Source organism: Neoarius graeffei, chromosome 18 (genome assembly GCF_027579695.1).
Source record: "Neoarius graeffei isolate fNeoGra1 chromosome 18, fNeoGra1.pri, whole genome shotgun sequence".
NCBI lineage: Eukaryota > Metazoa > Chordata > Actinopteri > Siluriformes > Ariidae > Neoarius > Neoarius graeffei.
Genome location: NC_083586.1, coordinates 23802361 through 23821507, shown reverse-complemented (window position 1 = coordinate 23821507; position 19147 = coordinate 23802361). Strand labels below are relative to the sequence as shown.

The window sequence follows — 19147 nt, the reverse complement described above, 5'->3', positions numbered from 1 at the left end:
AGCCTACGTTATATCACAATTTAAAGGACGTTTGAGGAGTTGGAGGCTGCGAGCGCAATGATGTTCCGACATGCGCTAAACTTTATTCCCTGAAAATCATCCACCAGCGTTCAATGCCCCAAACAGTCAAAATGTCTAGAAGACTACGGTTAAATAATAATCATAGCCTACTAAGTTAAATTACGTCAAAACATCTGTTTCTGGCCTATGAAATGATGGAGGAAAATGAGAACGAACGCAAAGTAGATAGCAGCCAACTTCATGCGATCTTTTAGGTAACTTAACACTCGTGTTGGCCACAATATTTCTCTTAATAAAATCTTGAATTGTTTTTGAAGTCGTATTCAACACAAAGTAAGGTCAAACCCCAATTTTAATTTAAGCGAAGATCCAAACTTTTTTCTATATTGACGTCGAGCACAGAGGAGCATGTCATTGTGCTTTCGGTTTCGGCAGCATGGATGCGCTTTACATGAAAGAAGGCACTGATGTGTCTGCCATCGATAAAGGTGTAAAAAACAAGTGGAGGTGGGCTTGGCTGTACGAAATAGGTGAAAACGGAAAGCCATTTAGTTCATGGTGCAAGAAACTAAACATTCCAGGCGCTTGCATTTGTGTGGTTTGCCACAAAAAAATAATATACGGAAGCAATGGAAAGAGAGTGCAATAAATTGAAGATATTAATCCATTAATTAATTGATGATAAAGTTATCAGTTCTAAGTTAACCATTCTCAGAATTTCATCGAAATCCACCCATAACCCCCTCCCCGTAAATTTTCAGTCAAATTTTTTTTTTTTGCTTTAATCCATGCATGTGTATTATGGGCAAGACATTTCACGAAACGACAGGACGACAAAGTAAATGTGTGACGCCTCGAAGTGACAGCTGATTGGATAACAAAATCTGTTTTTGCACCAATCAGATTCCTCTTACCGTAATTAGTTATACACGCACCCCTCTGCTCTTACGGAGGATATTCAGATGTGTGTGTGTGTGTGTGTGTGTGTGCATACACTCACTGAGCACTTTATTAAGAATACCTGTACACCTGCTCGTTTATCTAATCAGCCAATCATGTGGCAGCAGCACAGTGTGTAAAATCATGCAGCTACAGATCAAGAGCTTCAGGTAATGTTCACATCAGCCATCAGGATGGGGAAAACGATCACCTCGGTATGACTGGTGCAGGACAGGCTGGTGAGTATTTCAGAAACTGCTGATTTCCTGGGATGTGTACACACAGCAATCTCTCGTTTACTCTGAATGGTGCGGAAAACAAAAAGCATACACTAAGCAGCAGTTCTGCAGATTGACACGCCTTGTTGATGATGGGGGGGTGTAAATGGAGACTGACCAGAGTGCCTGGAGCTGATAGAAAGGCTACAGTGACTCAGATCACCATTCTGTACAACTGTGGTGAGCAGAAAAGCATCTCAGAATAAAGATTCAAGAAGTTTGTCATATGCATCGTAAAAACAGAGGTTCAGACAATGCAATGAAATTCTTACTTTGCTGCTTTCCTTATACACAACAATAACGCATGACAAAAAGATGCACCAAAAAAAAAAAGGGGGGGGGGGGAGTAGTAAAACTAAATAGGTAAAAGAAGTGCCAAAAAAAACCCTGAGTTAATTTGTAAAGTGACTCTGTGCTTTGTGCAAACAGGTAACTGCGGTGGGGATGCTGGAGAATGGGGAGTGCAGTATTTAGTGTGTTGTATTGTTCAGGAGCCTGATAGCCTGTGGATAGAAACTGTTTGAGTCTTGTAGTCCTTGATTTGACACTCCGGTAGCGTCTCCCCTGATGGCAGGAATGTGAAGACTGTGTTGTGGGTGTGTGTTGTCCTTAATAATGTTATGGGCCCTCCTGATGACCCTGGTGTTGTCAGTTCCCTGTAGTGATGGGAAGGCTGTTCCAGAGATGGACTGGGCAGTCTTGATCACCTGCTGGAGAGCCTTCCTGTCCTGAGCAGTGCAGTTTCCATACCACACTGTGATGGAGCTGGTGAGGACACTCTCGATTGTGCATCTGTAGAAGTTGCTGAGGATTTTGGTTGGCATGCCAAACTTCCTCAGCCTTCTCAAGAAATAAAGTCTCTGCTGTGACTTCTGCAGAAGCTGCTGAGTGTTGAGACCAGGTGGGGTCCTCACTGATGCGAGTGCTGAGGACCTTAAAAGTTTTTACTCTCTCCACCTCTGTCTCGTCAATGTACAAGGGTGTCGCAAAATAGATGCAACCCATTAACATAATTTATTACTCGGACAAGAAACTCCAAAAAAGATTACGTTTTCTAGAAGCTGATATAACAATTACAAAACTAAAGATTTGAGGTCTCTAGCTCAAAGGATCCATCCATTCGAGCGTATGTTCCAAATGGCTGCCGTTGCACTGCAGACAAACTTGAAGCCGACGAGCGAAGTTGTCAGTCACCCTGACACACGCTTCCTTCCTGATGGCACGAATCTTCTGGGTGATGGCCACTTTCAGTTCAGCAATGGATTGAGGATGATTCTCATACACATGGTCTTTCAAGAACCCCCAAAGATAAAAATCTGGGGGGTTCAGATCGGGTGAACGCGGAGACCACTCTTGTTCGCGGTGCTTGCTGATCAGCTGATGGGGAATTGGTGGTCCAGCCACTCCATTGTGATGTTGGTTGTATGTGGAGTTGCCCCATCTTGTTGGAACCATTGCACATCTCGATTCATGCCACGACGTGTCCCAAGTGCCCTCCAGAACTTGTTGAGCACCACAAGGTAGTGCTCCTTTGTGACAGTGACTGCTTCCTCGTCTGCATCTTCAAACCAAAATGGTCCGATTATGCCATGTTTGGAGATGGCCACCCAGGCTGTACATTTGAGTGCAAGGGCCTCCGAAGCGCCTCATCTGGGGTTTGTGTGCCCCAGAACACATTGTTCTTGCTATTGACATGCTCAGAGTGCAAGAAGTGTGCTTCGTCGCATCATCAAGAAAGTCAGGATCCTATTCCATCTTGTTTCCAAACCACTGGCACATCACAACATGTTTTGCCATGTCAGCTGGTGTAAGTTTGTTTGATCTGGATCCTGTATGGGTACAGCTGACGATCCTTGATCATGATTCTTTGCACCAGGGGTGATTTCTCAGAGACAACAAGGGAAGCCGAACTTCCCCTAAAATTCTCTCCCCAAACTGCGGCATCTACGACGTTGAATTCTCATTAAAACAATAACTTGCATAACATAATGTATGCCCAAGATTGTATTTACGTTCCTAACTATCCCTATGTCATCCTGTAACTTATTTGAGTGATGTCTGACGAACTTGCAGTTCGCTACGAGAATCACTTTTGCTGTCAGGCTGTAACCTTTCTTATTTCAATGGGCTCTACGGACTGGCAGCCAGTGTTGCCAGATTGGGCGGTTTTAAGTGCATTTTGGCGGATTTGAACATGTTTTGGGCTGGAAAACGTCAGCAGTATCTGGCAACACTGCTGGCAGCCGGGTATCCGTTGCAGTCTACGAGACGGCTCTGAACAGCCAATTTCGGCTAGTTGTTATTGGTTAAAATCGACAAAATCGTCACTTCCAGGGAAGCCGGGTATCTCTGGAGGTAAACGGGACATGGGAGGGCCAAGAAGCCGGGCTGATAAAGGATTATTGGAGGTGGTGTTTGAAAGACGTGAGGAGGGGGCGGTCGCGGTACTTCGGCGAGGAACACGGAAGTATGATCAGTCAGTCCCTAGCGGATGTCGAGAAAGTGTAGTCGTGTGCCAAAGTGCTGTCCGAATTTCTTTTCATATAAATGTTTCTTCTCATTGATGTCTCTGTACAATACTCTGTAAATAAATGTAAATATTACTCGTTGTGCTCCATTAACTTTCATCCATTCTATCAGTTTGATCATTCGTGAATTCACTCGTTTATTTCATTTGTAGTTCAATCAACGTGGTTGTAGGCTAGCTTGAGCCTTATTGGGATCTGCAGTGCTAGCTGCTAACAGCTGGTATCTATCTGCTATCATGGCAAAGTACGGCCAGTCATTTTGCCCCGCCCCCGCCTCGCGCTCCGTCCGGTGCAGTAGTGATGTCCCGTTGCTCGCGTGCCACAGCAGAGGCTCGCGCGCCACAGCAGAGACCCGCGCGGCCTTCAGCCGGTACAGTCGCTGTTCTTTTACCACCGCCGTTATTCTCATCTTTCCGGTGTGTTCTTGATTTTTCCATTGTGTCCTATTTTGCCATATTAAATACCCAAACTGTTTCATATTATTCATATTTAAGTGAATAATCAATTCAGTCATCATAACTTGGCATTTTTAACCCAAGCAATCAAAAAGAGGAAATTTATTCAATATTTTCAAAAAATGTTACAAAAACATTTGAATTGTAATAAAAAAAAAAATTCCACAGCAGAGGCCAGATAAAGCAAGACGCTATCTTTATTCTTATTAAACATGATAAAAGAAACATTGAGTGTTAGGTAAATGCAAAAAAAAAAAAAAAATTAGAAAATTTATTTTTTGACCATAATGTCCCAAATGAGAGACCAGTTTCTGAGACAGACCCACATAACAACAAATTGACTCATGACAAATAACAAATAATTGAAAAATTGTATTACGTAGACCTAAAACTGAGCTTCCCCTATTTCAAAGCCCACCAGCCGCCACTGCTTTGCACTGATGCACGTGAAAGACCCAGTTCTTGGCTTCGTCTTCGGATGGACTTTTTTGGACTCCTTCCGACAGAATCTCTCGCCGCATCCACGTTGTCAGGAGATCTTGCAGTCAGCTTCCTGCCAAATCTGGGCGTTTCTCTCTTCTTGTTGAGGTGGTTTACCGATCCTGTGGCTTGCAATTTGTGTGCCCAGTGATTAAATTTGGCTTTTTTGGGGATAGTTTTTAAAGTTGAACTTCCTGCAAAATTTTGCTTGCACCGTTTTGAATGATTTTGTTTCCAAATAAGTAGTAACACTATATATATTTTTTTCCTCCTTTGTCCAAGGCATTTTGACTAATAATTATTCGTTGTTATGGTCCCCTCTTGTCAAATCTGAAAAATTAGAACAAGAACGTTAATATTGGCAGAATTATGAGCAGTGACATGGGTTGCATGGATTTTGGGACACCCTGTATATTGGGGCGTGCTGCTCCCTCCTCCTCCTAGGATCAGTAATCATCTCCTTGGTCTTATCTGTATTTAAGGAGAGATTATTTTTCCTGGCACCAGGCCACCAGTCTCCTATATGCTGTCTCCTCTCTACCGGTGATCAATCCAATGACTGTGGTGTCGCCCGCAAACCTAAAGATCTCAAACCTTGAGGCGAATGAACTACACCAGCAGAAAACCATGTCGGGTTCCTTTTCTGTCCGCCAAGAACAAAAAGCTGAGGTTGCAGTGGGCTCAGACTCACCAAAACTGGCCAGATGAAGATGAGAGAAATGAAGCCTGGTCTGATCAGTGTGGATTTCTGCTGCGGAACACAGATGGTGGGGTCAGAATTTGGTGCCAACAGCATGAGCCCATGGACCCAACCTGGTTTGTGTCAGCAGTCCAGGCCGGTGGACGTGGTGTGGGGGATGTTTTCTTGGCTAACTTGGGCCGTGAATACAAATCGGTCATCACCTGAATGCCACAGTGTATTTTGAGCGCTGTTGATCATGCTGCATCCCTTCATGGCTATAGACCCTTTTCAGTCACGTGACCTTCGTAAACGCGACCACCATTTTGGACATGTAGCGGACTTCGGCTCGAATTGGTTTGAATGCGAGGAAGGCGACAAACGGAGAACATACAAGAAAAAGGAGCGAGATGCAGAAAACACCTTTGCTATCCAGCGACGTAGGGCATTTACAGGGCGAGCAGAGGGAGAAATAACAGTAACGACACATTAGCAACGCCGTACAGAAATACCGGTTTATGGCACAGACCCTTTCGGTTCTCGCTCATCTAGCTGCTACAACGACTGCTTAGACTGCAACAATAATACCTAACACACATTTAAGTATCCGTCGTAAAGACGTGAAACTCGTCGAGTGACGAGTGTGTTCATTGATAAGCTAACACAATCTAAAAGTAGACATACCATCACACTGCCCTGGCGCTGTGTACAGTTTACCTTCTATGGTTTGTGCACTCGCTATTTGCCATTACTTTCTCCAACCCAATGTTACAGATTACAGGGACCGGCCTGGATTTAAGAGACAAATACATGCTCCTATTGTTTTGAACACTTATTTGTAGGCAGTGCTTTAATTTGTAAAGTGGGAGGTCCCGGAGCGCAGAGGATGAGCGGCTCCGGTGCGGAAAAAAAGGGGGCGGGGCGCTGTCTCCTCTCTACCGGTGATCAATCCAATGACTGTGGTGTCGCCCGCAAAAAAAAAAAAAAAAGGGGGCGGGGCGCTGCGCTTCTGGGCATGTTTTGTAATAACACTGCAAATTAAGTTCATCTGCAGATATTTTGTGGATGTCGTTTCATGAGAGAAATCACCAACAAAGCAGATATCAAAATCAGACATTAACACTAAATAAACTTGCATTTTTTAAATTTAATTATTTGTTTTTTTTTTTTTTTTTTTGTTACATAGTCAAAAGAGGTGTCGGATCACCGGATCCAGTGTAAATAGCTGCCGGAGCCAACGCCCGAGGTTCCGGAGCGCGCTCCGGCTTGCTCCCCCTCAAATTAAGCGCTGTTTGTAGGACACTGCCTCTGATCTGTCCTACAGTCTACCAACAGCAAAGGAACACAACGCTAGCTAATGTCGTTAGCTAATAGCTACTACAGAAGAACAAAGCGGTTACAATGGGTTATTTTAGCCTATTTGGTTACACACTCGCCGCCACAGAATGTTAACAGCAATGTAATGCCTTTTCTGGCTAATTTTATTCGTCTTACCTCCAACAAAGTGGTCACTACACAAGCGCTGGTATGCCGAGGGCTGACAATCTGTTAATTTTTTTTAATGGCCGCTATCCATCTTCTCCATCGGGATCCGATAAAATGATAACCTTTGCCTTGTTTGTTGATGGTTACTACATCCAGGTGCACAACAATATAGTGGCATGATGGAAGTCTTGCTGAAAATAAACACTTTTTTTGCTGCCGTTCCTCAGTGCTGGCTGTGGTAAACTACTGGTAGTACATGTCCAAAATGGCGGCTGCGTTTGTCGTGACGTCACGTGAAAAGGGTCCATAGTCTGCCATCTTCACATGTTGTCTACTTCCAGCACGATAATGCACCATGCCGGAAAGCAAACGTCGTCTCAAACCGGCTTCATCAACATGGCCCCGAGTGCAGTGTTGTTCAGTCACCGGATCTGAATCCAGGAGATCCACAGCATGAAGAATGTGCAGGAGGTGTGTGATGTGATGTGATGTGATGTGATCATGTCACCATGGAGCAGAACTTCAAAGGAATGTTTCCAACATCATGTGGAACCCATGTCCTGAAGAGTTGAGGCTGTTTGAGAGTAAAGGAAGTGCTGAGGAAATAGAATTATTTCTAATTAATTTCACTCTCTTTGATCACACTTGTCACGGTGTAAATTGTCCTTTTGTCCCTTTTGATCTTTTGTCTTTAACGAGTTCGGAGTTAATTAGAGCCTCACACTTCCTGTTCCCACTTCATACATTAATCATAAGTTTTGCTGAATGGAAAGAAAAATTACAGGAAGTGTTTTGTTCATGGGAAATGAAGAGGACGTCGTGGATGTTTATTTATTTACACATCAGTGTTGTTGTTGTTGCTGCATGTAGTGCGAAGTTATTTTATGAACATTTTTTCCCTTTAAACTTGAGAAGGATTTCCTCATCAGCAATATTGACAGGGTCAGTTGCTATGGAAACGGATCCCTCTGTTAAACCTATTAAGTAGATGAGAAAATTGGATAAACATGGGAGGGAAAAGGAAAGGAGCTCTCCATCCTGTTTACTGAGAAACAGCAGGATTTCTGAGATTTGTAACGTGAACAGGAGCTGACTTTTCTCTCCACAAAGCCACTATTTTTAGACGCCGCTCTCACTCGGCATTCCCGTTTGTTCTGTGTCGCGCTCGGGTTCGTTTTTAGTCCCATCTTCAGCAAAGCAAACGTTCCTGACATTAATTTTAATTAATCAGAGACAGTACGACGTGAATGCTCTCCTCTCTCGCCATCTTATTAGACAGGAGAAAAATTGGTGTGCGCGTGTGCATGCGTGCATACGTTTATTATTTTACATTATCTGTTCAGGTCTAATAAAATTAAAATCAGTGACAAAGACGGATCGTGATTCTGCAACATTTAATCAACACTCAGTATATAAATCATACAACCATACAGTCAGTCTTCCCCCTCTCTCTACATCTCTCCCCATGTGTCTCTCTCTCTCTCTCTCTCTCTCTCCCCCGTGTCTGTCTGTCTCTCTTCACATCTCTCCCCTGTGTCTGTCTCTCTCTCTCCACATCTCTCCCCTGTCTGTCTCTCTCTCTCCACATCTCTCCCCTGTGTCTGTCTCTCTCTCTCCACATCTCTCTCTCTCCACATCTCTCCCCTGTGTCTGTCTCTCTCTCTCCACATCTCTCCCCTGTGTCTGTCTCTCTCTCTCCACATCTCTCCCCTGTGTCTGTCTCTCTCTCTCCACATCTCTCTCTCTCCACATCTCTCCCCTGTGTCTGTCTCTCTCTCTCCACATCTCTCCCCTGTGTCTGTCTCTCTCTCTCCACATCTCTCCCCTTTGTCTGTCTGTCTCTCTCTCTCTCCACATCTCTCCCCTGTGTCTGTCTCTCTCTCTCCACATCTCTCCCCTTTGTCTGTCTGTCTCTCTCTCTCCACATCTCTCCCCTTTGTCTGTCTGTCTCTCTCTCTCCACATCTCTCCCCTTTGTCTGTCTGTCTCTCTCTCTCCACATCTCTCCCCTGTGTCTGTCTCTCTCTCTCCACATCTCTCCCCTGTGTCTGTCTCTCTCTCTCCACATCTCTCCCCTGTGTCTGTCTCTCTCTCTCCACATCTCTCCTGTGTCTGTCTCTCTCTCTCCCCACATCTCTCTTGTGTCTGTCTGTCTCTCTCTCTCTCTCTCTCTCTCTCCACATCTCTCCCCATGTGTCTGTCTCTGTCTCTCCACATCTCTCTCTCACTCTCTCCACATCTCTCCCCATGTGTTTGTGTGTCTCTCTCTCTATCCTTCCTTCTTTCTCCATCTCTCCCTGTGTCGGTGTCTCTCCTGCTCTACCCATCTCTCTCTCTCTCTCTCTCTCTCTCTCTCTCTCTCTCTCTCCCCTGTGTCTGTCTGTCTCTCTCTCTCTCTCTCCACATCTCTCCCCTGTGTCTGTCTCTCTCTCTCCACATCTCTCCCCTGTGTCTGTCTCTCTCTCTCCACATCTCTCCCCTGTGTCTGTCTCTCTTTCTCCACATCTCTCCCCTGTGTCTGTCTCTCTCTCTCTCTCCACATCTCTCCCCTGTGTCTGTCTCTCTCTCTCTCTCTCTCCACATCTCTCCTGTGTCTGTCTCTCTGTCCCCACATCTCTCCTGTGTCTGTCTGTCTGTCTCTCTCTCTCTCTCTCTCTCTCTCTCTCCACATCTCTCCCCATGTGTCTGTCTCTGTCTCTCCACATCTCTCCCGTCTGTCTCTCTCTGTCCCCACATCTCTCTCTCACTCTCTCCACATCTCTCCCCATGTGTTTGTGTGCGTCTCTCTCTATCCTTCCTTCTTTCTCCATCTCTCCCTGTGTCGGTGTCTCTCCTGCTCTACCCATCTCTCTCTCTCTCTCTCTCTCTCTCTCTCTCTCTCTCCATCTCTTGCAGTGTCTGTCTCTCCCTCTCTGCACATCTCTCCTGGTCTATCTGTCTGTCCCTCGATCTCTCCACATCTCTCCCCTGTCTCTCTCTCACTCCCTCTCACATCTCTCCCCGCCTGTCTCTCTGTCTGTCTCAATCTCTCCACATGTCTCTCTCTTGCTCCTTCTCTTCACATCTGTCCCGTGTGTGTGTGTCGTCCCCCCCCCCCCCCCCCAATCTCTCTCTGTTGTGTAGCCCACACTAGGTGTTTAACTCTGTGTGAAATGGGATTGGATGTGGAAATCTGTGTCAGTATGTCAGTGTGTGACTCAACCCCGTATTTGGATTAGACTCTTGAGTTCAGCCCACAGTTGTCATCTTGTCTCTGTGCTTCCTTTGTGTTCCTCTGCCTCAGGAGTCTGATTCTCAGCTCTTCTTTGTGTGGCCCGTTTCAGATCAACATGACTTCCATTAGTGTTGTAGAGTTTAATTTTTCTTCATGTTGAGGTGTGTGTGTGTGTGTGTGTGTGTTAGTAATACAGAGCTGGTTCTCAGTACATGACCAGATAATTCTATTAATAATCATTTTAGAACATTGTGTGTCCTGTATTTTTTATTTTCTCCTTTTGTTTGTCCAAACCTCCAGAACACACGATGTTTCTACAGTGCTACAGCTCTGTGCTTTGGCTCACTTTAGCAGATCACACACAAATCTTCTGCAACCCAAAACACACGGCGTGACCATTCCACTTTCTGCAGCTGAGTTGAGTCGGAGTTGAATCACTTCCTCACCGTGGTGTTTGACTTCGAACCGAACTGAACCCACGTCACTCGGATGCTCTCGGTCTGGTTGTTGTGTGCGCGCGTGTGCAAGCTCTGTTCTCACCTACCTGGAACTAAGACTGACTGACCCATGTGTAAACTCCGCTCTCATGCTGTTCTTCCTGATCAACCAGCAGTTTATGAAAGTGTAATGATTTTGTCCTGTTATTCGTTTCCGCAGGCAGAAGATTGAGGAGCTGGAGTCGGAACGGCAGAAGCTGGAAGAGCAGAACCATGTTCTGAAGATGAGATTAGAACGGCACAACCTGCAGGTACCTCCACCCCACTGTTCTGAGCTCCTGATCGCAGCTGCAGATCGCCTGCTCCAATCCACAGAGCCCAGTCAGCTGTGGGAGGGGCTTAATCTCTCTCTGCTGTCAGTCACAGTGACACTGGGCAGTCGTGGGTGTCTGTGAGCTCATGGATGTGGAAGAGGGTAGAGAGCGCTTTCTTCCGAGTGTGTTGCGCTGCACTGTTGCTCATGTCCATCATTAAGGATGGAGGAGGAGCTCTCGCCTGTGGAAAGTGATTCCTCGTTGTTTTGCGTTGACGTGTCAGTGGTTCTTCCACACTAATGCTGCACAGTGACGGTGTGTCAGAGTACTTATGGAAAATCATAGATTTGGATTTACGTCTAAATTCGATCTACCTTTTCGTGTGTGTGTGAGAAATAAATTGTCAGCTTAAACCGTTGTTGCGAAACCCATCATCCCAGTAAGGTTTGTTCCTGAGGTCTCCTCTTGTTTCACTTTATATAACACCGAAGGTGAAGTGAATATCGGTGAGTAATATCCGAGGTCAATATTCACCGAGTCTGAGGCAGATAATTGTTTCAGTATTAATACACAGGTGATTATGTTTCGAAAAATTTAAAACTCCTATTTAAAAAAAATTATTTCAGACTTCAAAAGCAGCATGTAAATGTGATAACGGCACGGCGCAGACTTGTTTCACCTTATCTTTCCTGAGTCACATAAAATACTTTTTGCTTTGAAATTGATAAAATAAATCACGATTCCACCTTACCTTTTCAATAGTTTTAGGCTACGTTCACACTGCAGGTTGAAGTGACTCAAATCCGATCTTTTCGCCCACATGTGACCTGTATCCGATCTTTTATTGACAATATGAACGACACAGATCCGATTTTTTCAAATCCGACCCAGGCCGTTTGGATATGTGGTCCTAATTCCGATTCCTATCCGATCTTTTCATATGCGACTTCAGTCTGAACCGCCAGGTCGCATTCATCCGACTTACACGTCATCAACAAGCCACAAACGTCACTATTCTGCGCTGAAGTAGGCGGCGGGTCTCTCAAAAAAGTTACAACAACATGGCGCATAATCACGGGCGCAGATAGAGGGTGGGACGAGTCATATTTAAATTCACCTCGTTCGGTCCCCCCCCACTTATAGGGAGGAAAAAACATCTATGCTGTCTTTCTTTGCATAAGGCAAACCTCACGGAAAAATCAAAAGACTAATTACCATTCGGTTTATTGAGGTGCACAGCAGTGTATACATATAGTTGCAACAACTCACACAAAACAAAGACTGATATTCGGTTGGTTGAGCTGCGCAGACTGCACAGGTTGCGAGCTCGAGCTTGGTTGCTATGGTTACTAACAACAAGTTTGACAGGCATATCGGGGTTGGGGTTGGTTTGCTGGCAGCTTTGTCCCCCCCCAGTTTTTTGTCCCCCCCCCCCAGTTAAAAAAACGTATCTGCGCCCCTGCGCATGACATCAATGCGAGGGACGCTTCGGGCTGTGAAGGTTCTGAATCTTCTCAATGGAAGGACGCAGAGGTTAGGGAGCTGATTTCCATTTGGGGGGATGCAGCTATTCAAGCTAGATTGGATGGGTCATACCGCAACCGGGCGGTTTTACTTCCGTAAACACTGGCCATGCTCACTGCGTGTGACGTCGTCGTATCCTGCAATGCGCATGCGGAACACTTTTAGGTCGCTTTTCGTTCATACTGAGGATCACATACAAGTCGCATATATTTGTTAATGTGAACGACCTCACAAAAAAATCGGATTTCACAAAAAAATCGGAATTGAGCATTAAGCCTTGCAGTGTGAACGTAGCGTTAGACCAAACTTTGTAATATCTTTAGTGCTTTTAGGAACAGCATTTTCTTTTGTCATTTGTAATCCTTCCTCACTTACGGTGACAAAGCGATCGGTCGCCATTTGCCGAGTCACTCGAGAAGTAGTCCGAATCTCTCGGCCAATCAGCGCATGCTATTTTCTATAATCACCTGCGTATTTATACGAATTTCATTTATTCATAACATTTTATCTTTGTTTATTTGGAAAATTACATCTTGTATGAAAAAAATTGGGAGGAACTTGTCAGGTTTTCATAACCTTTATAACGTTATAGAAAAAATATAGACCCTCAAAAGTTTGTAAAATTCTGGATTTTTAAATGTGTGTGTTTGTTCAGGGGGAGGGGTTGCTGATTGGTATTGTACATTTCTGGTAAGTATGATCTATATAGATTTTCGCTTTAACTAGAATCCAGGTCGCCTCTGCTGTGAGGGTCGGGCACGACTTGCATAAAAGAGAGCTACCTGCTGAATCCACATGAGTAGAGAAATGGTTTGATTTGAAGTGTTTCTATCATGATTTTAAAGCTGTGTGGAAAGAAACAAGCAGCATGAACTCTGTAAATGAGACAATTTCAGCAGAAGGTTTTTTGGAGGTGAAACGGAGTGAAGTTCAATAGAGCGGCATATTAGGGCCATGGTAGGCATTTTTTTTTTTTTTTAAAGACTGGGGGCGGAAACTCAAATTACAAATTCATGAGAAAAAACTCGCTTGCTTTCTGGTTGAAGTGCGTTCTGGGAAATGTAGCTGAAAATCTCTTAGCGTTTTCTTCTTTTGTGTTGCTGATTGAGGAGGAAAGATGGTTTCCTGTCGCTCTGGGTTCAGTCGTGATGTCTGTGGTGCAACGCCGATGATCCAACACTGAAAAACGAAGTGATTTTGGTTCCTTTAAAAAAGAAAAAACCCTGCTATTTTTTTCCTTTTTATTTCTTGCAAATTTGTGACTTTTTAATCTCAATTTGATTTTCTTCACACAGATCTGACTTGATAAGCTCAGAGATTATCTTTTATTTTATTTTTTAAACCTGCCATGGCCCGAGTACACAATCCATAGTTAAGCATTAAAAGATGTATTGGATGAGTTTAATTGCAAACGTGGCATGACGTGATTACTCGGGTCGATTCTCTACTCCTCCTGTATCAGTGCGGGTGTGAATGATGACCTCAGCCCTGACAGCATTAAACTGTACTGTACACTGCACACCATCCGGTTCCTCCTGCTGGGGATTTTTACCATAGAAATATGTGTGAAGTTTATTATTTACAAGTCTGTTTACTCAATTTTTTTTAAAGGCGTCACGCAGTGGCGATAAAAGTCGCATTATTCTGCACCAGAATGCTTTCGAGATTCGAAATAAATTGACCATCGATTTTTCAAAAGCTTCCTGCGGTTGTAATCGGTCCTTATTTGGTCATGCCCATCACTTGAAATTTTCCGCGTTCGCAGCGCCCCCTCTCGGTCAATGGAACAGCTGCGTGACGTCATACCAGTAACCACTCGGTGCAGTTGCAATGGCGGACACACCAGAAAATAGGAGCGATGCTGAGGAAATTAGCTTTGATTTTACCGATACAGAAGAAGAAAATGGCCCACAAGTAGAGATTTTGACAGCTGAATGTCCTGGTGGTATCCAGCCTTACAGATTTGAACCTGAGCGCTCATCTTCAGAAGAAAATGAGGACAGTTCTGACGACGACAGAAACGAAGACGAGAATGAAGAAGACCGGCGACTTGAAGACTTGTTTTGGTTGGTTTCTCTGACTAAATCACTACTTGTGTGTATTTTTAAAGACCATTTTCACTTGAATTAGAATGCTGTGTGATTAATCTATGATTATGTGTAATACTGATAGCTGTAGGGGGTGAAAGTATAGCTAGAAAGATTGAATTCTAGCAACTTGACAGCTTGCGATCTCGCGAAATGCAGTGGGCCTTCTGATACAGTAGACCCCTTGATATTCCAGTTTTCATCATTTTCCTTTTATTGCGGTTGATTTTAACTTGATATTCAGTATGTTATAGGCTGGGAGTATTTAGCTTTGTATTGTATTGTTTAGTAAACGTACAGTCGTCAGTAATAAGTGATAATTATTAATTAAAGGCAGCTCTGTGGCATAAATCTTTCAATTAATCTTCTGTCATCCATTTGCTAAAATTATGTGCCACATATGTTATCAAGACAACACTTCATGTGACAAAGAAAGATATGACAAATACATAAATGTATGAAAATCATTTTGTACAATTAATGATTGATACATAGGAACACTTAAAACATGTGTTTTTAAAAAAATATATTTTTTCTATCAATACCTAGCCATGACCTTGAAATCAGATCCATTGATAACAACAGTCACAAATAGTGTTCAGTGTTCGTTGTTACAGCCAAACACAATACACCGATTAGGCATTTTGTATCACAGAATATTAATACATCATTTCATAGTGTTTTGAGTGTTCAAAACTATCCACAAACTGAATAAATCCACAAAATCCGCAATGTAAATAACTCTGGTAAACGCACGCTATAGAGAAAACATGGCGACAGGCCAGCATCACCCAAGGGAGGTTACTGGTATGACGTCACACATAAGTTGACCTAGTTAACGGCTGGCTGCCTAAATTTGGCTGTGCGCGTCAACTTTAAATGCTTGTAGCGGGCGCATCGTGACACTGAGATCGCAGGAAACCGAGGGGCTTGAATAACCCACCAAACCCGACATTTTGACACATGATATAGCCTGATTGCTGAAATTACCGCACGACGCCTTTAAAGTAAGTAGCAGTACCACCATGCCCAGAAGGAACAGTATAGTTTAGTACCTTTTCCCCCTCCCCACTTATTTTGAACTTTTCTCGCCCCACAGGGAGATTACGATCCGGTGAAGACAAAGGTGTTGCACTTCCGTCTGAACCCCACCAGCGTGGCGAAGCAGGAGCGTGCTGAAGAGGTGGAGCAGCTGAAAGTGGAGTGTGAGCGTCTGCGAGAGCGCCTTCGCAAGATGGAAGCCGGAGGAGCCATCACGTCCGACGACACCACACTCATCATCCCGCCTTCGCAGGAAATATTGGGTACGAAAACCTCGTGAACCAGATTCTGTCTGAGCTTCTGGTTTAAAGAATTCGTCAGTCTGATGTATGAGATGGTAGTGTTTATCGAGATGAGCAGCGCAATCACCCCTCCAGTTACTGTAACACAGGTCAAAAATATCGATGTCTTAAATTCTAGATTCTTTGTAGATAAACGTTTTTTTATGTCTATTACACATGATTCAAAAAAAATTATTTTTTTACATCATTTAAGGGATTTTCACAATTTTCTACTTTACCCATAATGCAGTGTGGGCATGGCAATATCCCAAATTAGCAGTAATACAGGGCAAAATCATGAAAACATATAAACAGAATTAAAGGATAATGTTCTACTGATCAAGTTTCCTAGAATTTTGGCTTTTTTTGTTTTGTTGGGGCTGAAGGGAAGGATTGTTTGCTTTTTCTCTTATTTTTGCTCGTTTTTCTTGGGCCTCTCATCTTATGGTGTCTTTCTTTTCTTTGTGATTTTTCCCTTTGTTTTCTAGTCTTTAGATCACTCATCATTCTTGCTGGCCATGCTGACGTCTCTTTCTTCATTTTTCTCCATTTCTTTACCTGGGCGATCTTCTTTTCACAGTTTTTCTAGTAATATGCCCAATCTCGCGCTCTCTTTTCTTCTTCCTTTCTCGTTTGAGCCGCTTTCTTGCGTGAAATTGGTTCAAGACTGGTAACTTTCGCTTTCTCCATATGTAAACACTAGACCTGTCTAGGTTTCCACATAGGCCGTAGGTGAGCACATGCTCATAGTGCCCTGTTTTCTTTATTAGGATCCCCCCACACACACGGAACAAAATTCCATGGTGGTTCTAAGTTGAAACTTTGAGGCTTTACAGAGTGTGATTTTCTGTTTTTTGGGTTTTTTTTTCCCCTCTCCATTTCGTTTTCTTTACGGCATACATCTTTAATTAAAAAGAAAATAGAATTTGGTACACAAGTTTTAATTTTCTTTGGGCTTTCTGAAATCAACCCAGGGTCAAAATTATACATTACAGGGTCAAAAATTTACATACGCTCACTTGGATTATTAATTCAGAGCTGCTGAAACTTCCAAAATGTCTCTTATCTTGCCAAGCCTGAGGTCTCTTAACTTCCTGTTAGTGAGCATGATTGACTACAGCTGGTAGCTTCTCTGTGCCTTCAGAAAAAGGGTTTGTTTACAGCACTCATTGGATTGACCAACACACAGTAAAATGGGAAAGTCCAAGCAGCTCAGTGCAGATCTGAGAAAGAGGATCGCAGATGTACACAACTCCGGAATGTCTCATGGAGCCATTTCTAAACAACTGCGTTGTGAGGTGGAGTCACTTTGCCAAACCACTTTGCTTCAAGAAAACCCAAACTGTCACCCTCAGCTGAAAGGAAATTGGTTTGGATGGTCAGGAACAACCTGGGAACCACCATGGCACAGCCCTGCCATGAACTGGAAGCTGATGGATCACTGTCTACAGTTCAGATCACCATGGACTAAGAGGCTTCTATCCAAGAAATAACTCCCTGCTCCAAAATTGACACCTTCAGGCTTAACTAAAGTTTGAAGCTGACCACACAGACAAAGAAAAAGCCTTCTGGAGGAAAGCTGTATGGTCAGATGAAGGAAAGATCGAGTTGTTTGGCCACAATGACCACCATGTACAGAGGGACACTGTACCAGCTGGTGGTGGTGATAGGATCATCATGCTCTGGGGCTGTTTTGCTGCCAGTGGAACTGGTTCATTGCACAAAGTGGATGGAATAATGAAGAAGGAGGACGACCTCAGAATTCTTCAGCATAAACCATCAGAAACTTGAACACTACTTGGGAGTTGCAACAGGACAATGAACCCAAACACGCATCAGAGCTGGTTGTGGAGGATAAAGCAGGCCAACATTAAACTTAAAACAAGCCCTGACTTCAACTCTATTGAAAATATATTGACTGTGCTTATAAGTCAAGTCCATGGCAAGAAAAAACTAGATAGAACTCGACGTCAACGACGTCGATGGGGATGCCTCCATCTGGTAGACTTACACGCCTTATTAAGTTGTGATTTGGGGATGGACATTTGACCTCACAGTAATCTTGACCTGGTGAAATTACTTGTATTAGTCTTGGAGATATTGTGTTCACAAGGTTTTCGGACACATTTGACCTCACGGTGACCTTGACCTTAGACCTTTTGATCTCAAAATCTAATCAGTTCATGTTTGTCCCAAAGCGCACAAATGGTGAAAGTTTGGTGAAATTCCTTTCATTATCCTTTGAGATATCGCGTTCACAAGGTTTCAGGACAGACGGACAACCCAAAAACATAATGCCTCCTGCACCTTACGGTGGCGGAGGCATAAAAACAAATTTAATTGAACTCTACCAATTCTACCATGAAGAGTCGTGAAATATCCAACCAGAATTCTTCCAGAAGCTTGTTCATGGTAAACAAAAATGTTTGTTCACAGTGAATCTTGCAAAGAGACATTTTACCCAAATATTAGGTGTGCTGTATTTATATTTTTGACCCTGTATGTATAATTTTGACACTATGTTGATTTCAAAAACTCCAAAGAAAATTAAAACTTGTGCACCAAATTCTAGTGTTGTTTTTTTTTTTTTATTAAAGATGTATGCTGTACATTCTGCTACAGAAGAACAGTTCAAAGAAATTACTGAAAGCCCGAAAATTGCCATGACATTCATATCCAAGATGACGTTCATGTCACTGTATTTAAACTTCTGACCACAACTGTAGGTATTGTATTTTGTGAAAATAATCATGCTCAAGTAGAAAAAAATAAGACAATTTATACTTAGTTCTCTCTTTAAACTGGGCAAGCGTTCCAAGCCCAAGAGTGAGAAAGTATGTCCTTTTCCAATGACTCTTATTTACATAAGATTTATTTCAAGAAACTCATACCATGTACAGTGGGGAAAAAAAGTATTTAGTCAGTCAGTCACCAATTGTGCAAGTTCTCCCACTTAAAAAGATGAGAGAGGCCTGTAATTTTCATCATAGGTATACCTCAACTATGAGAGACAAAATGAGAAAAAAAATCCAGAAAATCACATTGTCTGATTTTTAAAGAATTTATTTGCAAATTATGGTGGAAAATAAGTATTTGGTCGATAACATAAGTTCATCTCAATACTTTGTTATATACCCTTTGTTGGCAATGACAGAGGTCAAATGTTTTCTGTAAGTCTTCACAAGGTTTTCACACACTGTTGCTGGTATTTTGGCCCATTCCTCCATGCAGATCTCCTCTAGAGCAGTGATGTTTTGGGGCTGTCGCTGGGCAACACGGACTTTCAACTCCCTCCAAAGATTTTCTATGGGGTTGAGATCTGGAGACTGGCTAGGCCACTCCAGGACCTTGAAATGCTTCTTACGAAGCCACTCCTTCGTTGCCC

General features: G+C 43.4%; 1 protein-coding gene across 5 annotated transcripts in view; it reads left to right on the top strand.

Moving 5' to 3' along the window:
• Nucleotides 1-19147, top strand: part of mad1l1 (mitotic arrest deficient 1 like 1) — a 115359-nt gene that overhangs the window by 68298 nt on the left and 27914 nt on the right. For all 5 annotated transcript variants that reach the window (XM_060898577.1, XM_060898574.1, XM_060898575.1 and 2 more), the window contains 2 exons: nucleotides 10736-10826; nucleotides 15540-15744. In XM_060898577.1, coding sequence (XP_060754560.1) covers nucleotides 10736-10826; nucleotides 15540-15744 — 296 coding nt within the window. The remainder of the gene's footprint in view (nucleotides 1-10735; nucleotides 10827-15539; nucleotides 15745-19147) is intronic.